At 36.3% G+C, this 19,956-nt stretch overlaps 1 protein-coding gene across 4 annotated transcripts in view; it reads left to right on the top strand.

Annotated features, from left to right (window-relative positions):
• The window catches only part of UGGT2 (UDP-glucose glycoprotein glucosyltransferase 2), a 184,460-nt gene that overhangs the window by 127,468 nt on the left and 37,036 nt on the right, over positions 1–19,956 (top strand). For all 4 annotated transcript variants that reach the window (XM_046664577.1, XM_046664578.1, XM_046664579.1 and 1 more), the window contains 5 exons: positions 4,510–4,612; positions 6,408–6,487; positions 8,608–8,791; positions 13,153–13,311; positions 13,661–13,746. In XM_046664577.1, the coding sequence (XP_046520533.1) occupies positions 4,510–4,612; positions 6,408–6,487; positions 8,608–8,791; positions 13,153–13,311; positions 13,661–13,746 (612 nt within the window). The remainder of the gene's footprint in view (positions 1–4,509; positions 4,613–6,407; positions 6,488–8,607; positions 8,792–13,152; positions 13,312–13,660; positions 13,747–19,956) is intronic.

Here is a 19,956-nt window from a genome sequence, read left to right on the forward strand (position 1 = left end):
TCCAGTGTTTTCTGTTTATTTCTGGGGCATTATTGTAAATGGATATGTAGTATGTATGTATTGGTTTATATCTATGTTTATGCAATGATACATAACTCGTCTAATGCCTGCTTCTTTTTAACACGCAAAGTCAGTAATCCACAATTTTCTGAGTTCATGTATATAATTTAAGCATTTAACTTTTGTTTTCTGTGTGTTTACACATGTTGGTATGATATATTTATCTAGATCAACTTTGGTCGCATGGCACAGCATGAGCTTTTTTGTCAAAAAACCCTAATATTTGAATCCTAATCTACCACTTATCTAGCTCCCTCTCTTAGCCTCAGTTTTTTAGTCTGTAAAATATAGATGATGATCCCTACCCTTCAGGGTTTTTGTGAGTTGCAGGTCTCCTGCCTTGAATATAGTAGATATTTAATGCATTGTAGCTAGTTGTTTTGCATATTTGTTACACAAATAGTGAGGTTTCTCTCACAACGTGAAAATAAGAGAAATAAGATTGAACCTGAAAATTTCAGGTTTAACTATAAAATTAACTCACATTAATCAGGGAAGAAATGTGAATACCTACCTTAAATGTAGGATCAACTCCAGCAAGACTTACTCATAACCTGATTGAAGATATTAATTTATTGAAGAAACAATGACTTTGGATTTTATTTCTCTTGGAAGCCTAGGAAAAGTAGAACAAAACACATTAGCATTGCTAGACTATATAGTCAGTGTCAATCAGAGCCGTAGAAACATTGTTATGTGTGTGCATGTGTATATGGAGAGTGTATAGATAAGACTTTATTTATTTAAAATATTTATTTAAAATAAATAAATAAAAGAGTGTTATAAGATTTGACCTAATGCATTTGTGGGAGCTGGTTAAGCAGTCTCTGCAAGGCTGTTGACTTCTATACTGGAGCTTCAAGTACACAGGGCAGGCAGTGAGGAAGGAAAGGTGGTTGTAAAGTTGGGGGATCAAGAGCAAGCTGGAACCCCACAAGGATGGACTGAGACCTGTGTCAGTTCTTGTTGCCTCTGACCTTGATATATAGTGGGCTCCTGCCGACAGTGGGAGCCCTCTGTCACAGAGCTAAGCATGACCCAGGAGTCAGAGACGTAGAGGGAGGGTCCTGGGGAAGGTAGAACCAGCTGGTGTCTCATGCCAACGAGGTGAATCAGCAGATAAGTGACAAAGTGGGTGAGCTACAAAAATGACTGCTGCCCCTCTCCTGCCCTCCCCACCTCCTGAGAATCTCTCTTGTGGCCCACCCAAACCAGAAATGTGAGGGAAAGGGAATTCTGCAAAATGTAGTTCAGCCTAGTGAAGTTGATGCATTATAAAGCTACTGCATGGACCAAGAGTCCAAGGATTTGCTCTGTCAGGCCCTAGTGGAAAGATGGAAAGAATAAAGGCAGTTTAACCATAATCATATGTTTGATTCCTCAGTGATTTCTAAGCCCATATTCTTTGTTAGAAAGCCTCATTACTTGTAAAAGTAACTATACTACATTTTTTATTACTCTTATTACAGATTCTCCGAGCTCATGCAGTGTCTTAAAATTATCACCTTTAGTAATTGTCTCTAGAAATACCATTCTTCATCTATCAAAGAGTTTGCTTCTGATTTTTTCCTATCAAGGATAATTATTATAATATTTTATAATATAGTTCAATTTTATATATAAATTTATGCATGTCACATACTGTTAATTTGTTAAAATTTAGGATAATACAGTATGCTACAGAGATGAGCAAAAACTTCAAGTCACTTTTTGTTTTAATTTATACATTTCCAATATTTTTATAGTTATGTAGGTATATTATTTCATGAGAAAATATGTATATTTCTATAATCACGTTGAAAAATTCATTCAATTACAGCTTTTTAGTTATATACACTATACATATGTGTATTTTTTTATGCAGCATTATATCTTTGGCAGTCTGCTTTTGTATGGAGCCAATATGTTAAAATTTATTATTAATATATTTGTTAATTCCTCTTTCTAAAATTTAAATTTTTATGAGAATATTTAAATTTAACAAGGTAAGTTATAGATTGTTTGCAAAAGGAGAAAGAAAAAGGTAGGGGTAAATTGAAATCTGGAAGAAAGTGAAAAATGAAAAGCACAGTTACATTTTTCTCAGCCCTGAAGGATCTCTGTTGAATTTCTATATTACCCTGTGGCCTTCTCTCCAGAATATGTGGATTTGATATTCTTCCACCATCTTTGCCAAAAGCAAAAATAGCAACCCTGACCTGTCACCCCGTCATCCCAGGAACTTGCAGTGACAGATGCAAGTGTGTGATGCTAAAGGTCTCGAAGAAGGCCTTGCAGACCACTGGAGTAGTGGCTGGCCTGCCTGCCTCCCTTGAGCATGCCAGAAATTCCAGTTTACATCATTCGCAGAGTTCACGAATGAAAACAAATGAGTTGTTCAGGTGAAATGTAACTAACCTTAGTAAAGGACAGACAGGAATTTCTCTTAGGAATCTTCATAAAGATAATTCTGTATAATGAGCAGTGTCTTTAACATCCTTAAAATAGATGATTTGACCTGTTTTTATACATAAACTGATAGTGTCATAACAAAGTTAATTCAGTAAAACAATTCTACACAGAATGAATACAATATTGGCTGAGTACCCGGCTTTCTACTGCTTTGACCTGTTTGAAATATGTTTAGTGCAGTCGTGTGCCACATAATGACATTTTGGTCAATGGACCACATGTATGACAGCAGTACCATATAGCCTAGAAGTGTAGTAGGCTATACCATCTAGGTTTGTGTAAGTACACTCTGTGATGTTCTCACAATGACAAAATCAGCCAATGACGCGTTTCTCAGAACATAGCCCCTTTGTCAAGCAGCATATGACTGTGTATCTAAGAGTTGATGAACTTCATATACCTCAAGCTGTTCTTCACTGTGTTTTCTGTGATTTAAGCTTTTAATAATTGTTGACTGTCAGTGTGCTTGACATTATTTCTCCTGACTAATGGCATGAAGTGTAGCAATAGTTTCTTGGCGATTGAGTGGAAATCTGCTGCCTTAAAAAGGTGATGTATATAGAGTTAGCATAGAGTTGTGAATGTTGCCTGAGAAAAGGGATGCTCTGTTTCCATTCTTAGATAAGTCAGTGTGACACCTCGTAATAGGCTCAGGATTCTGCTCAGAAAATTGTCCTGCATCTATACCAACACACATCTAAGTAGATGATGAGGACTCTGGAATTCTGATTCATACAACCTCACAGAAGTGGCAATAGTCTGGGGGGAAAACCTTCAAGTAGCAGTACATAGATGCCTACTTTCACCATAATAACAGCTCAGAAAGCATATAGAAAATGACCAGTTTTGAGTAGTGCTACAAGTATGGTAGTAATCTGTAAAATTTTCACCAAGATAACTAAAGGAATGAATGATTGTAGATAGTCACTTTAACTTAAAACATCTGATTTGTATCCCTTATTTCTAGCAAGAGTTATCCAGCAGGATCTGTTGTCTGATTCTGCCACTTGTATTTTAACATAAGTAAATCATATCAACTGCATATAAAATAAAATGTCTTTCATTTCTCTACATCAGGGGACCCATATTTGAAGTGACTTTTACATTAGCTTTTATTTAATTGCTAAGAAATTAATCCTTTCACTGCAAAGTCTTCTAGATATTTATAGTGTGTGTACGAAAGAAGACTAATATCCCTGTAATTTTACAGGTGTACCTTTTTATTTGGTAATCTTTTTCCCTTTGTAATATGCGAAATATTTAATTCATACATCTCAAACTGACTTCCTGTATTATTACCGTGTTAAAGCAGTTATTCAATTGGAATATTCTGTACTTTAAATGTATACTTTTAACTTCTAATTGTATTCAAGATAGAATTGATTATTTCCCACTGGCCTTTTTCCTTTCAACATTTTCCTTTAAAGATTAGTCCTTCTTCTAACTTAGAACTTAGATCAATGAAAGACAAAGTGAAAAGGACAGAGAGGAGGAGATGAGGAGAGGATGACTGGAGTTAAAGTGATAAATTGGGGTGTTTTTTTCCCTGAACATTCCTATTATAGGATGTTGGGGTTTTTTTAATATTAAACTTAATAAAAGTACTGAATAGTTAATTTTATCATTCTAATATCTTAGAAAATATATTCAACTAACACAACACCCTGGTTTTATTTTTTATATTGTATGATCCATGAGAATTTGGGGGGCTTAAAATTATCAGAATTTTCAATAGTGTTATTCTTTGAAGAGTTTTCTAAAATCACTTGTTCATAAAAATCTTACTTTCGTTTTCTCCAGTTCTTTCTAGTTTTCTAATTTATTGAACATGAACATTAGACTTTCAAATTTGCATTTTCTTCTTTGAAATAACCAGAATTTTTTAATCCAATGAGATAGAAAGCAATTTATAAGAATGTATATAGCTAGGATTAAGATTAACTAGGCAATTGAAGAAATTTAACTGATCATCTTTCATCTTATTTTCTATTTTATTAGCATTATAAAGATAAATCCTCAAGAGAATGATATGTTCTTTGATGTCATTGCTATTGTTGATCCATTGACAAGAGAAGCACAGAAAATGTCACAGTTACTGATCGTAAGATAATGTATTTTATATATATTTACATCTTATTATGTACTACTTTTATTTCAAAATTTATAATTAATCTTTCAAGGCTGTTTTCAAGTATAATCAAATATCTGTGCTCAAGATTCTTTATTCTATGCAACATTTTAAATAGTTGTCATATTTCAATATAGGAAATGAATGATAGAGCTGTGCACAGGGCCTTATGGCAGTACCAAGTTTAGGTGTTGCTATGAATTTAATTGTTACCTCCCTCTCCCCTAAAATTGATATGTTAGGCTAGCCCTGACCCCCAGTGTGACTGTATTTGGAAATAGGGCCTTTAGGCCGTAATTAAGGTTAAGTGAGTTCATCGAGGTGGGCCCTAATCCAATAGGATTGATAGCCTTATAGGAAGAGGAGGAGAGAGAGGGACCTCTTTCTGTCTTCACAAGCACAAAGAAGAGTTCATGTGAGCACACCGCAACATGGCTACCGCCCACAAGCCAGGAAAAGGGCCCTCACCAGAAACCAAATCCACCAGCACCTTGATCTAAAATAAATAAATTTCTGTTGTTTAAGCCACCCAGTCTGTGTATTTTAATATGGCAGCCTGAGCAGACCAATACAGGTGTCTTCCTGTCTTCATTTTTCCCCAGATATGGAGAATGGCTCCTGGAGAAACTGATGCCTAAGCTTAATTAGTTGAAGCTTAAAGTGTAATAAGTAACATTAGCCAAACAGTTGAAGCTAAGGGAAGAGGAAACCTGAAGGTTGTATTCAATAGGTTTGGCCAGAGCCAACAGTACCTTCAAGACTCAAGTTTATTTCTCTGATCTCACAGTCCAAGTGCAACCGCCTGGAGTTGCTAAGGCAACTGTTAATAATAGCATACTTTATTTCTGAGCAACTGAGCACTTCATGTAACATTATTTTTTACTATAGAGAAAATTTATGCTGTAGAGCATAAATTAATTTATTGGAAGAAATGGAAAGTATCTCATTTAACACTTGGGAGAAACAGTGGCTCAGGGACCTCCGTTGTAGCAAATATGAGGAATGACAGAATGGGAATTAAAACTCAAGACTCTTAAATCCCCAGTCTGTATGTTGTAATTCTTCATCAAGCCGGCATCCTTTCTGTTCCATAGATGTTTTTTCCCCTTTACATGTATTCTTTTTTGTCTAATATCTTTCAAATCTTCACTAACTTGTTGCCTATGTAGAAGTGGAGGCTATAAAAATTAATAATTAATTATATTAATAAATTAATAGGTCTCCTACCTCTTATGCTTAACTGAAATAGATCAGAGATAATTTATTAACCATAATTGATATAAAGTTGAAAAAGAAAAGAAAACAGAGTATTTTATCTGTATGTAGGCAAGAACTTCCTACATCTCTTACAATAAGTGAATTTCCAAAAGGATCAGGTCATCCTCACCATTGTTGTGAGGTCACACTTTGTATTTGCAGGTCAAGACTCTAATAATGATTTGATTGTTCTTCAGTACTAAGGAAATTTAGATACCATGAAAGAAAGTCACATCAGGCAAAAGGTAGGCAGTATAGCCCTTGGGCAACGAAATAACTATTTGGATACAAAGCTTACCCGTGCCATGACTAACTGTGTGATCTTGGGCAGATCACCACATCTCTCTGTGCCTCAAATGTAAAAGTAGCTGCCTCAGAAGGATGTTTTGAGGATCAAAAGAGATAATGAATATAAAATGTGAGTGTGGCGCCCAGTACATAGTAAATGCTTGCTGAATGTTAGCTATTAATATGACTTAATATCAAACATGGGAATTTTTTTTTCTGATAGGTACTTGGCAAGATTATCAACATGAAGGTGAAGTTGTTCATGAACTGCAGGGGTAAGCTTTCAGAAGCCCCCTTAAAGAGGTGAGTCTAAGTGAACGTAATTTCATTTTGAAAGATTTGCAAATGCTGCGATGAAAAGAGGACCGTAATTACTGGACCTGTTTTTATTTTTTCTTTGCAACATGCTTAACTGATACTGCACGAGATGAAAACCATTCAACTGTTTTTAAACTATGAGTTCAACAGAGTCTTATTTACTCAATGGCATGTATCAAGCAAAATAGTTGACACATTAATTCCCAGCCCTTTACTGTTAGAATCCCGTCTCTTGCTCAGAGAGGATAGAGGTTATGGGTGGGAGTTGCTGCCATTCCTCCGCTGTCTGCTGTGCCTCCCCAGCCTTCCCGTGCGGTAGCGGGAGAATGTGCTCTCCCTCCTCTTGGTTAAGGCAGATACTCCCTCTCTGTTTTGATCCCATGCTTTTCTGTTTGTTCTGGATCCTTGCTTTGTCACAGAGTCCCTTTGTTCCTGTCTTTAGCCACTCTACTAGCTTGTTTCTTTCAGTCCTAAGAGTTATTCCATTTAAAAAAAGAAAGTGTTCCCTTAACTTCTCCTCCTCTAGAGCCCTGATGCTCCTCTCCACTCTTTCTCATTTCAGCATCTTCGAAGACTCATCATACCCCGCTTCCTCTCTCATTCACTGTACCTCCCACTGCAGTTTGGCCTTAACTTCCTCTTTACAGCTGAATCATTTTTACTAAATCATGAAGAAATTGCTGTTTGCAGCATCCTAAGGCTGCTTCTTACCTGACGACGTTTCCACTGCATTTGACAAACCAAGCGCGTGTTTTGCACCTTTGCTTCATGAGTGTTCTCTCCAGTCCCCTTGTACCCACTTCCTTTTTACTCTGCCCGCCTGCTGTAAGCAGCTTCAGGCATGGCTGCATTGATCATTGCCTCCTGGGATGCACACTCTGTGTAGATTATTCCTGAGCCTCGGTTGCACCTGGTGATTTGCTTCTAGTGAACAGAAAATGGCAAAAGTGCTGTAATGTCTCTTCTGCAGTTAGGTTGTAAAAGACTGTGACTTTTGTCTTGCTGGCATTTTCTCTCTTGCTCTTGAGTGCTTGTCTGACGAAGCTTGCTGGAGGTGCCCTTGTAGCAAGGAGCTGTGGGCCGTCTCCAGCCAACTGCTAGTGAGGAACTGCAGGCTTTATTCCAGTGGCCCTTGAGGAACTGCATCACCTGGAAGTAGATCCTTGCCCGCTCCAGCCTTGAGCTAACTACAGCACAGCTGACACCTTGGCTGCAGTCTCAAAATAGTGACAGTCACTGTGCTTAATAATAGAACTAATTCTTATTGTGCATGATATTGGGAGATAAGGCTAAGATACATTAAGACTTCAGGTACTTGTGAAAGTTCTGTTAATAAGCAGCTGCTTTCAACTCAATCCTCTTTGGTTTTAATTGAATTTTTAAAATTGGTACCAGATTCTAGCTTGAATCTTACTTGCTTTCTGGTTATCATTTCTCTTCATATTATTAGTGGTGCTAAGAGCCAGTACAATGGCTGAAAAATAGACCATGGTCAAGTTTAAAGGAGGATCAGTTAAAAGATGAACAGATCGGGGCTGGCCCGGTGGCGCAGCGGTTAAGTTCGCACGTTCCGCTTCTCGGTGGCCCGGGGTTCGGAGGTTCGGATCCCGGGTGTGGACATGGCACCACTTGGCATGCCATGCTGTGGTAGGCATCCCACGTATAAAGTAGAGGAAGATGGGCACGATGTTAGCTCAGGGCCAGGCTTCCTCAGCAAGAAGAGGAGAACTGGCAGTAGTTAGCTCAGGGCTAGTCTTCCTCAAAAACAAACAAACAAAAAAACAACAAAAAAAAGATGAACAGATCATGAAATACTAGAAGCTGCATAAACCAGTATATCTTAAAGGGATTGTAATTGTGTTCATTAAGAAATAATTAACAAGGGTGTAATAATATACACAGTCTTATAATAGATAATAATATAAACAAGATAATTTTCCACTGTTTATAAGCATTAGCTCTTCTGCAGTATAGTGTGTTTTTAATCTTTTTAATAAAGACTTTCTGGTCACGTTTTTAAGCCATTTTCAGTTTTAAAATATTTTAGACAGAGGAAATCTCAATTTTGGTCACAGTATGTATTTTTGTTTATATTCTGTCAACAGCTTTTACCGTTTTGTTCTGGAACCAGAATTGATGTTAATGGCTAATGACAATATTGGACCAGTGGCAAAATTCTTGGATATCCCGGAATCACCCCTTCTAACGCTCAACATGATTACTCCTGAAGGCTGGTTGGTAGAAACAGTGCACAGCAACTGTGACCTTGATAATATTCACTTAAAGGATGTAAGTTATCACATAAAGTTATATAAAGGAAGACAAATAGGATCAATTCTTATCAGCTACGATAACTGTAGCAAATGAGTGATTGTACTATGGCTGCTCACCAGAATTTTCTTCTTTACGATTCTAGGTCCTGATCTAGTCTTTCCTTTGATTTTTGAGTTTCCCTAACTTCCAAATTCAGCTTCTGTAGTTTTCCGAGTTTGTACCTGCACCTGCCTTTTTTGTTGCTTCAGACCCCTGGTTCATACATGCTACTCTAGGATGAACAATGTAAAAAATATGGAGATGGGTGCGTGGTGAGTTAGGGCAACACCGTTAAGTACCTGTTTTGCCCTTCAGGTTTTGTTTTTAACTCAGAAAGGAGCAGTTCCGTCTGAAACTCTTTTTTGCCCCATAGCTCATAGCCGGAGAACGCAGTCCTAACAAGATTAGGGTAAGAAAGCAGGAAAAAGAGCTGACTCGTGTACTGTAGGTTGGGTGCACTGCTTCCCATCGCCTCCAGCATGACCCTTGTCCAGGCAATGACCAGACTTCTCTTCCCCACCTTTTGTCACTCCTGCCTCAGCACAAAAAAGAGGAGGAGACTATTTTAAAATACACTGAGTCTTTCAAAACATTCCATTCAAAAATTGGGAAGAGATTCAGAAACCACAAAAAGCATAAGAATTTTAGGGGAGTTTACCTAGAGAATGGGTATCCAGAAACTGGAGAGAAAATACATCCTTCTCGCTGTCCTCCCTCTTGCCTGGTTGTGCATGGCCTCTCACCTATTTCCAACTGTGTGTGACAAGCTCCTTCAGAATGTTGCCATTGCCTTGACCTAGGCATAAGCATTGTACCTCTAATAATTTGGTTAAGATTGTTCATCGTATTTTTTTCTCATGCCTCTCACGTGTTACTTTTTGTCTAAAGATTTTCCTTCTAGGCAAGTTTCTTCTGATCCACTCATGAATAGAGTCTGTGGGATCCTAATTCACTTCCCTGAAACATACTCACCGATACCCCCAACTTTACCCATCTGAGGAAAAACCTAAAACTCAGTTGTAGCAGTCTTCTGAAATCAGTCCTTTAAATCTAAGGAAAGAATAGAAAGACAGCAAAATAATAAAATCTGTGAGGGCAAATTCAGAAATGAATTTGTCAAGAAGTAAAAAAAAAAAAATCCTCTTTTCCTCATGATGGGTTGGATCTTTTAAATGAGTCTATTGGATTCTTCATTGAGTTCAGCCATATCTATCAATAGGGTAGCTTTAAAGATTCTAACCAAAAGGGTAAAAAGTTTGTGGTAGGAGAATTAGTGCAGCTTAGAAAAGATTTTGAATTGAATCTGCTGGTGAAAAATTTCAGCAACTATTAAACAATTAATGAAGATTAAACATTTTTTGTTGTGAGTGGCAAATATAGCAATGTCTTTTTAGAAGCTGTTTAAATGGACATTAGCTCTATTTATTTTAGAAGACTAAAATAAAAAGAAATAATTTCTTCTGTCTTCATAGATTATATGAATAACCGGAAGGAAATATAAATTCTAGCAGCTGTGAAGGTTACCCACCTCTAAGGCTCTTCTCTTCCACTTGTGCTGTACATACTTAGAATTTTACCTACACCTATCCTAAAAGAATATGAAATAACAAAGTAAAGACACTTGCTAGAATAGAAAGGAGGAGTTGTAGGTAAATGAAAAAAGCACACCCTGGCAAAAATCAGACTAATATTGAGAGATTTGTCACTACACATTAGCTTGTGAAAGTATTCCTTGCTGCATCTAACTCCTGAACATTACATAAACACCTGAAAAAAGCTGGATGTAGAAAAATTCTCTTTTACCAGGAGTTTGTTCTTTGCACAACCACTATTAATGCCATAATTAAAGGTGCCAAAGGTGGGTTACAGGAAAGCTTAAAGTGAGAGACACTTTTACCTGAGTTCAGGGGTGGTTCTCAGCTTGTGGGAACTGCATCCAAAGACTCTGCAGTTCTGTTTGATCACAGCTTGTATCTGAGAGATACCACAATGCCTGAAACAGTAGTGGTCATCTGCCCAGTAAACAGGAAATGAGTAAATAAAAGATAGCTAAAGGAAAATAGGATGTGGCTATGTTAAAAGGGATTCACAGAAAAAATTTATTTGCCACTCTGAAATATAAATAATTTAGACATCAGTTTTATTGATGTGATGTATTACCAATTGATGTATTACCAATGTAATTGTCAAAGAATTCCTCTTTGACTGCCATAGATAATCTTAATAAATCCAAATCTTCATCTTTATAATTAAACTTACATTTTTTTAAAGGAAGAAGCTAACTTCTTAACTATTCAGCCACAGAACGATACAATAAACACTTCTATTTAGCAATATTTATGGGCACCCGAAGTTATATTTGAAAGGTATTAAATTCATGTCTCATATGAACAGTTAATATTTAGAACAGATAAAATATAAAGGAGATGTGAACATCAAAAAGGATCACTGGCTTTTATATTCTTGCTGAAAAGAAACCTTAATAATAGGAATTAATTTAACTTAAATCACTTTTATGAAATTATTATAAAAGTTAAAGTTTTTACTAGAAAGAACTCTTTAAAAAACAGCTTGGCTGTTTTTGGTGGTGTGGTTTGAATAAGTCAACAGAATTGATGTCTGTTATACAAATATATAGGGACAAGAAAAATTTTCACATTAATATATTATAAAATGAAGATATTATTAGGCACAAACTGAATGTATCTGGACTCTAACCTAATTCATAATTCTAATCTAATTCATAATAAAAAATAGTTAAGCTTTACTTCATAATCACTTTGGGGTACAGTTTGCTTGTCTGTAAAATGAAGGGATTGAACTATATTATGATTTCTTTCTAACTTTTAGTGTTCTCCTATTCTGAGACTGTCCCCTCTAAATCTTTCCATCCAAAGTGCTGTAGGACTGTGGACACAGGCTAAGGAAGTATGTGAAGTTCATCACTGGAATTGTAATAATTCAACAACCAATTCAGAACCAAACTAAAGTGGTTGAAAAGAATACTGTTTCCAAAGAAGTTACTTATTTCTTGTTCTTAAAAACAGTAAAATTATGAGAACTAGACTCAAGAAAAAATGCTGTACATAAGTACTGTAATTATTTCTGTGGTAATCACAGTTAAACTATACAGTAGGTGCCGCCCATGGCCGAGTGCTTAAGTCCACACGCTCTGCTTCAGCAGCCCAGGGTTTTGCCAGTTTGGATCCTGGGCGCGGACATGGCACCACTCATCAAGCCATGTTGGGGCGGCGTCCCACATAGCACAGCCGGAAAGACCTACAACTAGAAGATGCAACTATGCACTGGGGGGCTTTGGGGAAAAAGAAGAGAACAAAAAAAAAAAGAAGATTGGCAACAGATGTTAGCTCAGGTGCCAATCTCTAAAAGAAACAAACCTATACACTATAGATTTTCAAATCCTCTGTATCCTAAATATACTAAACAATAGTGTCAAAAACCTATAGTGAAATAAAGGTAAATATAGATAGCATCATTGTCTTATCTGCTCAACAAAATTGCCAAACTACATAAGAGTCACTTACCATTTGATTTATTTTCATGATTGGTTATATTTTTCATGTGAAGTAGAGAAAAAGGTTTATCCCTAAAATATTTATTGTAACATTTTTAATAGAGGAAAATCTGGAAACAGTTGGAATGTCCAGCCATTTAAAAGGGTGTTTATAGAGATAAGGACATGTCTTAGAAAACTATATTAAATGAAAAGTAGGTTACACTTTCTTAGGAAAAAAAAATTTATGACAAGAAATAGAAATCAGTGAGTTTGATGTGTTTATGAATGTTTAGTCTGTAGGTGATTCTTATTTTTTCTCTTTTCCACTTTCTCACGTTTGCTAAATTTTCTTTAATGAGCATATGTTAGAGTGCAAAACAATTAAACATTAATTTTTAAAAATGACAAGAAAGGCAATAGATGATGATAGGTTGGCTGTCTTGCCAGGTCTGAAGTGGGAGTTCTAGGGCAACAGCAAATGAAGCAGATCTTTGAGAAGTTTCCCATCTAAATCTGACTTGAAGAGATCTTTGAATACTATAACTCACAGAGCATCCGTTCATGCTCACATCTTTCCTGCTTGTGAAATTGGTGCATATATCACAAGATGGGAGTAGAGCTGATGTCATGGGAAGGGAAAAAATACTCATCATGAACGTTGGTCTTCAAGAAATTGATTCAACTGTTCCTTCATGTAAAAGAAAGACTTGAAGTTGCCCCTCAAGATGCTTTGGCTAATATTAAAATAATCACATTTATTTATTACAAAATTTGTATTATGAGACTTACTGATACCAAAAACGATATATTTTCTCCATAGATTGAGAGAACTGTTACAGCAGAGTATGAACTAGAATATCTGTTACTTGAAGGACACTGCTTTGATGTAATAACAGATCAACCTCCTCGGGGTCTGCAGTTTACACTCGGCACAAAAAATAAACCTGTTGTGGTTGATACAATAGTGATGGCCAATCTTGTAAGTATTATAAGTACTTAATTGATGATATTTAATTAGATATTTTGGTGAAATCCTCGAAGTTTTCCTAATAATAAGGTGAAATAATTTTTATCCTCCTATTGCTAAACAGCTCCCAGGAAACAAAATTGAATCCTTAAATAAGATAAATAAAACAAAAATGAGGGAAGCATGCTCTCAGAATGTGCTTTTACTGGTTATTGCAAAACCTCCTTCTGTGGAAATCATTTATAGAATTCATTCCACAGTTAGTAAACACTTTCTTGGATGATTCATATATAATCTTTCTTGAACAGTTGGATATATTTTTAGTCATTTAACTATGATCATATTTTTCTCATCTTAAAAGGGATATTTTCAATTAAAAGCAAACCCAGGTGCTTGGATCCTGAAATTACGTGAAGGAAAATCTGGAGATATTTATCAAATAGTTGGGTGAGTTATATAAACCCCTTTTAAATTTTTATATGTAAATAAGTTTTTAGTGTGGTATAATCAGGGTCATCAAAACAACTAAAATGTTCACGAATACCATCACTATAAACCAAAACCTACCTTAAAACTGTGACGTTTGTTCCTATCCTTGTTTTATTTCAAAAATATGAAAGATATGCCTAAAGTATATATCTTGTTCTTTATCTCCTTTACTTACTGTTTTCTGTAGACTTTTGCATGTATTAGCATAGTTCATGTATTTATCCTTTAGTGATAATATAATTTAGTGACAATATAATATGTATTAGATCTTTTATAACAAAGCCATTGTCCATGGGTTATGTTCAGTTTTTCATTTTTATAAATAAAAATGGTTTCTTTCACAGTAACTTCCCTGCTCATCAGTGAGAATAGTATAAACCAGGGATCATCACACTTTTTCTATAAGGAGCCAGTAGTAAATAGTTAATGTTTGAGGGCAGATATAATTTTTGTCAATATTCTTTTTTTGAACAATGATTTTAAAATGTGAAAGCCATTTTTAAGTCAGGGGCCATATAAAACTAGGCCACCAGCCTGGTTTCGCTTGCGAGCCATAGTTTGCCAACCCTTGATAAAGTCTTTTTTGATAAAATCTGTTGCCAATCTTACCCTTTTTGCGTGAGGAAGATTGTCACTGAGCTGACATCTGTGCCACTCTTCCTCTATTTTGGATGTAGGACACTGCCACAGCATGGCTTGATGAGCGGTGTGTAGGGCCATGCCTGGGAACCCATGAACCCCAGCTGCCACTGGGCCAGCCCCATAAAGTCTTTTTTTGATACCCCTTAATAAATATCTATAGTTTTAATTTATTTCAATAAGTATTTATTGAGCACCTGTCATTATACCAAGCACTGGGCTAAACAAAGGTATGGGGTAGGGATTATTGTACTTTTTTCCCCACTGCCTTTTCCCCTTTTCCTTATATGGTGCTGAAGCACATAGTGTCATTCAACAAATATGCTTAATAATCACTGCAGACAAAGCTGGGAATGCTTAATTCTGTGATGAGGAGGAGGATGGGGGAAGTGTGTTGATGTTAGAAATAAGATTGTACCTCAGGACGGTTTTGAAGAATTATAGGAACTTACTGCTAGTCATACCACAGGCAGAACATTCCAGGAGAGGTTAGAGGTGCAAATGTCTCCTCTAAAATTTGTAGGGCCATATGTGTTTCAGAGTTTAGAATTTTTCAGATTTTAGAAAGTTAATATAGTACATACATCATATATTATGACATATCGAGCAGGATCTGAGAAAGCATTTCATTAAACAAACGTCATTTCTATTGCAAAACGTGACTATTCACACTAAAAGAATATATAATGACTATAAAAGAAAACGAAAAGACAAGTTACAGACTGGGAGAAAAATCTTTGTAAAATGTGTAGAGCATATGAAGAACTATCAAAACTCAACAATGAGAAAACAGCCTGATAAAAAATTTGCAAAAGACTTGAACAGACACTTCACCTAAGAAGAAAAAATGGATGGCAAATAAGTACATAAAAAAGGTGATCAACTTTGTTAGTTATTAGGAAAATGCACATTTCGATCACATTGAGATTCTGCCACACATCTCTTAGAATATCTAACATTAAAAAGACTGACACCACCAAGTGTTGGTGAGGATGTGACGTGAGAGGAACTATCATACACTACCGGTGGGAACATAGAATAGCACAACCACTTTGGAACAGTTTGACGGGTCCGTAGTATTTAAATACACACTTACCTTATGATCCAGGCATTCCATTCCTAGGTATTCACCCAAGATAAAATATATGTTCATACAAAGACTTGTACATTAATGTTCACAGAAGCTTTATTTGTAATTGTCGGGCCCTGGAAACAACCCAAATGTTAACAAGTGAGGGAATGATCAAAATGTGGTGTATCCATACCATGGAATCCTATCCAGCACTATGAAAGGATGAACTGTGGATGCACACAGTGACGATGAATGAATCTCAGACAGATGAATCTCAGGATAATTATGCTTAGTAAAAGAAGTGAGGCAAAAAAAAAAGAGAGAAAGTACATACTGTATGATTCCTTTTGTTAGTTGTAAAACACTAGGTAATACAAACTATAGTGACAGAAATCAGATCACTGATTGCTTGGGCATGGGAGGTGGGTGGTCAGGTGAAAGCAGAGGAAAATATGGGAGATAAACAGGTGAGCAAAACAGTTCCTGCCCTTCCACAACTCATTCCAGTAGGAGAGGCAGTTAAGAAAATGAGTGACTATTAATACATTATAAGTACTTATAAAAGAGTGTTATGGTGGTACAGAAAATAAGCCAAATACACTAACCTTTTATTAACTATTCTTATGAAAACCATCGTTTCAAGAACGATTCATGCTGCTTTGCCTCAGCTTCTTTGATCTTGTGCAAACTGTGTTGCCTGGAGCTGAGTGTTCCTAAATGTGCCACTGCTGTTTCTCCAGTGTTTTTTGCAAAGGGAAACCCCTTTGGAATTAAATAAACCATGATTTGAGTCCCTCTCTGCCACCAGCTATCTCATCGACCTTGCATACATTTCTTTACCGCCTGGAGTCTTTGTTTCCTCATAACAAGAGGGGATAATCCTATCTACTTTGTGGGATCTTGGTGAGGACTAAATGAGGTAATCATCATAGGGGCTATGTCTCACATATTGAGTAAATGTCCCTTTCTCCCCACTTACTCCTTCCTTCTTTGCAAATTACAATTCTGTATATTATATGTGTGCAATATATGTCTTATATATAATATGTATAATATATATTATGTAAAACTATACATTAATATATCAGGTTTTATTTTATCTTCTTTACCATTATTTGCTATCATACATAGTCTATAAATGAATGGTTTAGGGAGAAAGTAGCCCCTGATGATCATTATATTTTAAGTACCACTAACATTAGTAATGGAAAGCTAATTTTTCTTATTCACAATAAGACAACTTTTGGTAATAGCAGTAATTTCAAATTTGTTTGTATTACTTATAAATAATAAAATCATAAACTTCTGTCAATCATAATTAACTCCAAATGTAATTAATATGTCACTAGATATCCAGAATGGAGAAAACATAAATAATGCTACTCTGTAATAAAATTTGTTTGAAATTGAAGTATCAGTAATGAAAAATAGGTCAATATAAAATATGACAAAAATGGAAATTCTGTTTATCCCAATTTATGATTTAATTCTAATTGACATTAAATTTATATTTAGGAAAGATATTCTTAAAGTATGCTGAAAAGCTAAGCTAAAATAATACTGACATGAGGTTCTAAGTCCAGATTTGAAAACCGTGACTAAGTAATTTGATATTTTAAAATTTGCCTTTTTTTTATTAAGCACAATCCTCACGTGTACTTTTTATGTCTCTCCATCTTTTTGTAATCTTTAACTGTGGATCATCTGCCCATACTCAATGTTGACTGGCATTTACCTTGAATACAAAAATAGTCAATAAAATTAATCTCCTATAAAAGAAAATCTTTGTAGTTCTACTAAAATTAGGCAAATGCTTCTTCTCAGATTTTCCTAGTTAAATTGTGGAGAATATTGGATACTTTTGTATATATATATATATACTTATATACACACACACACATATACACCTTCAATATGGTAAATTATATGCTAGGCTTTTCACTTGAAATCTTGAGAAAAACATTGACAAATTGCTATTGTATATAATTTTAGTTTGGTACCTTTGAGACTAAACTGCTTCTCTTATGTTTTAGAAAGGAGGCAGGAGAGATTTCAAACAAGGCTTTCCATACTTTCTCCCCACTTCCTTGAGCTGGCCCCTTTGTAAGCCAGGCTTGCAGTCTCTGGCCCTGGCAGTGGTTAAAGCTCACTCTTGGTGGAGCATTGCTATGGACTCCCAGAAGGCTCCAATTGTAGCACCTCTCTCTCTTTTGATTCCCTGGTCCCTGTTGGTGCATCTCTACTCCAGTCAGCTTGCCTGACAACTTCCTCATTCTCTGAGAATCCTGTGTTATGTCTGCAGCCTGTTTTTGTTGAGGTTTCCTCATATCTCCAGGTTGCCATATTGGCAGGAGGTGTGTCTGCTACATGATAATAACAAAACCAAATCTCTCTCCTGCTGGTCCACATCTGATCCGTGGGAAATACTTAGGCATCACTTGCCTGGAAAACTCTAGGAGTTCAGGCCAGTCTCAATGGCACTAGTACTCTCCTGGATTAAAGCAATAATAAGCCAGTCCTCAAATATCGTATCCCAGTCTGTGGTCCACTTTAACTTTCCCAAATATGAGCCAGACATGATCCTCCGTGTCTCCCAACTTCAGAAGATACAGTGCAAAGTGCTTTCCCTTTAAAGCATCTACATTACTGAGTTTAGGATTAGAAGGTAATACTCTTCTCCCCTCGCCCCAGATGGTGTAGTGGTGGAGACTCATAGCCTTGCAATATCTCTCTCCACTGACATTCTTCAGCTTCATCTCACACAGTCTCTTCCCTGAAAGCTATCTTAGTGATGCCTCAGTTAAGTGTTCTAGCATCCTTTTACTGCGCCTACCAAAGAATCTTCTCTTTAGTTCTTTACCATCACATTACCATTAGTTGAATGTAAGTTTGACTAAATTCACTTTTGATCATAGTTTTTGTATGTGTGTTTTTATCTTTCACATTCATTTTTGTTTGAGTGGCTGGCTTCTCATATCGAAGAATTTAACACAGGGAGATGGATTCTTGACTGTGGTGGTGAGGATTGGAGGAACAAGCTCTCTAGGAGGGCTAGCCCCCAGGAATGGCTCACAGAACAAAGCCAAGGAACTGACCAACCAGAAAGAGCCAGTACCTTTCCCATTATCAGAAAAAAGCCTCTGTGTCCCCATGACTTTGCTTGCCAAAAGAAACTATCCAAGCATCACTGTTACCCCTACCTCATTTCTAAATTCCAAATCACTTGCAAATTTATCTCTCTCTTTAGCAGAATCTGATTATCAACCAGAACCATAGCTGCAAAAGAATCTAGGAACAAAAAAAAGAGTTTTTAGCTCTTTAACTTCTGCAGTATATGCTAAGAGGTGGAATGGATGTTGCCTGCCATATTGTAATACGCACCAAATTTCTACAAATACTTTTTTTCAGAAACGTTAGTGGTGTACTCTTGTTCCTAAAGGCCTGAAAAATTTTTTGCTTACTTTTCATAAGTATTGATAATAGCAGTAGCATTATAATTTTCCTCAGAATTCTTGCAACAAGCCTTCATCATTGTCTTCTACCATCAAGTGTCTTGGATAAGAAATGAGAGACAGTGTGATTTACTTTTCCTCTATAAAAATTTAAATGATATTTAGAATTCTAGGAAAAATGTCTTTTTTAAAAAAACTGCTTCCTAACGTAGTGAATCTTTTCATTTTAAAGTAAATGGCTTTTACTGAGATATCTTCTCAAATCTCAATGGGAATATAAATTATTTGAATGCTCCCCTTTTTCCCTGTATTAATTCCTTACCAGTGTAGTCCATGTCTTCTGACTGCTTAGCTTGTTTTCCTCCTTTAAGCTGCCAACTGTCCTAGCATATCCAGTGATTTTTAAGTTGCTGTTACTTATAAAGGCCTACTGGTGCAGTGGTGAAGAGCCAGACTGAATGGGCTCAGTTTGGATCTAGGATAATAATTGTACCCTCCTCAAGGACGGTTATATGGATTAAATGAGCTAACATCTATACTGTGCTTGACATAGTACCTGAAAGAGAATGAACGTCTTCATCACTACTCCCTCTAACACCTGCTGGGATCAGAGAGGGGGCTGCTTTAGATGTTGTATGAGTCTAGCTGCAGTGTGGCTCTACCCGCTCTGCCTTGGTCTCAGTGGACAATGGATTTGATGGCTGAAGTTGCTGATGCCCTTGAGCAGTGTTTGGGACTGGAAGCCCTTGAAAGTTAAGAAATTTGACATTTCTGCTACAGAAGTTGAAACCTTTCTATTTTCTAATGATAATTATTGGGGGTCTATGCCTTCTTCTTTGGTTTAGCCACCTCAGCTGGGGAATTGGAAGTAAGAGGGAGTCAGGGCATGTGTTAGGCAGCAGAGTGCTAGAATCCCCAGATTTTCATTTTAGAAAAATATTCAGGTGTTATAAATCTGACTGGACTCAAAGCATCTACTCATTTGACGTCTGCTTTCCCTCTTTG

The sequence above is a fragment of the Equus quagga genome, chromosome 6, assembly GCF_021613505.1.
Source record: "Equus quagga isolate Etosha38 chromosome 6, UCLA_HA_Equagga_1.0, whole genome shotgun sequence".
Lineage (NCBI taxonomy): Eukaryota > Metazoa > Chordata > Mammalia > Perissodactyla > Equidae > Equus > Equus quagga.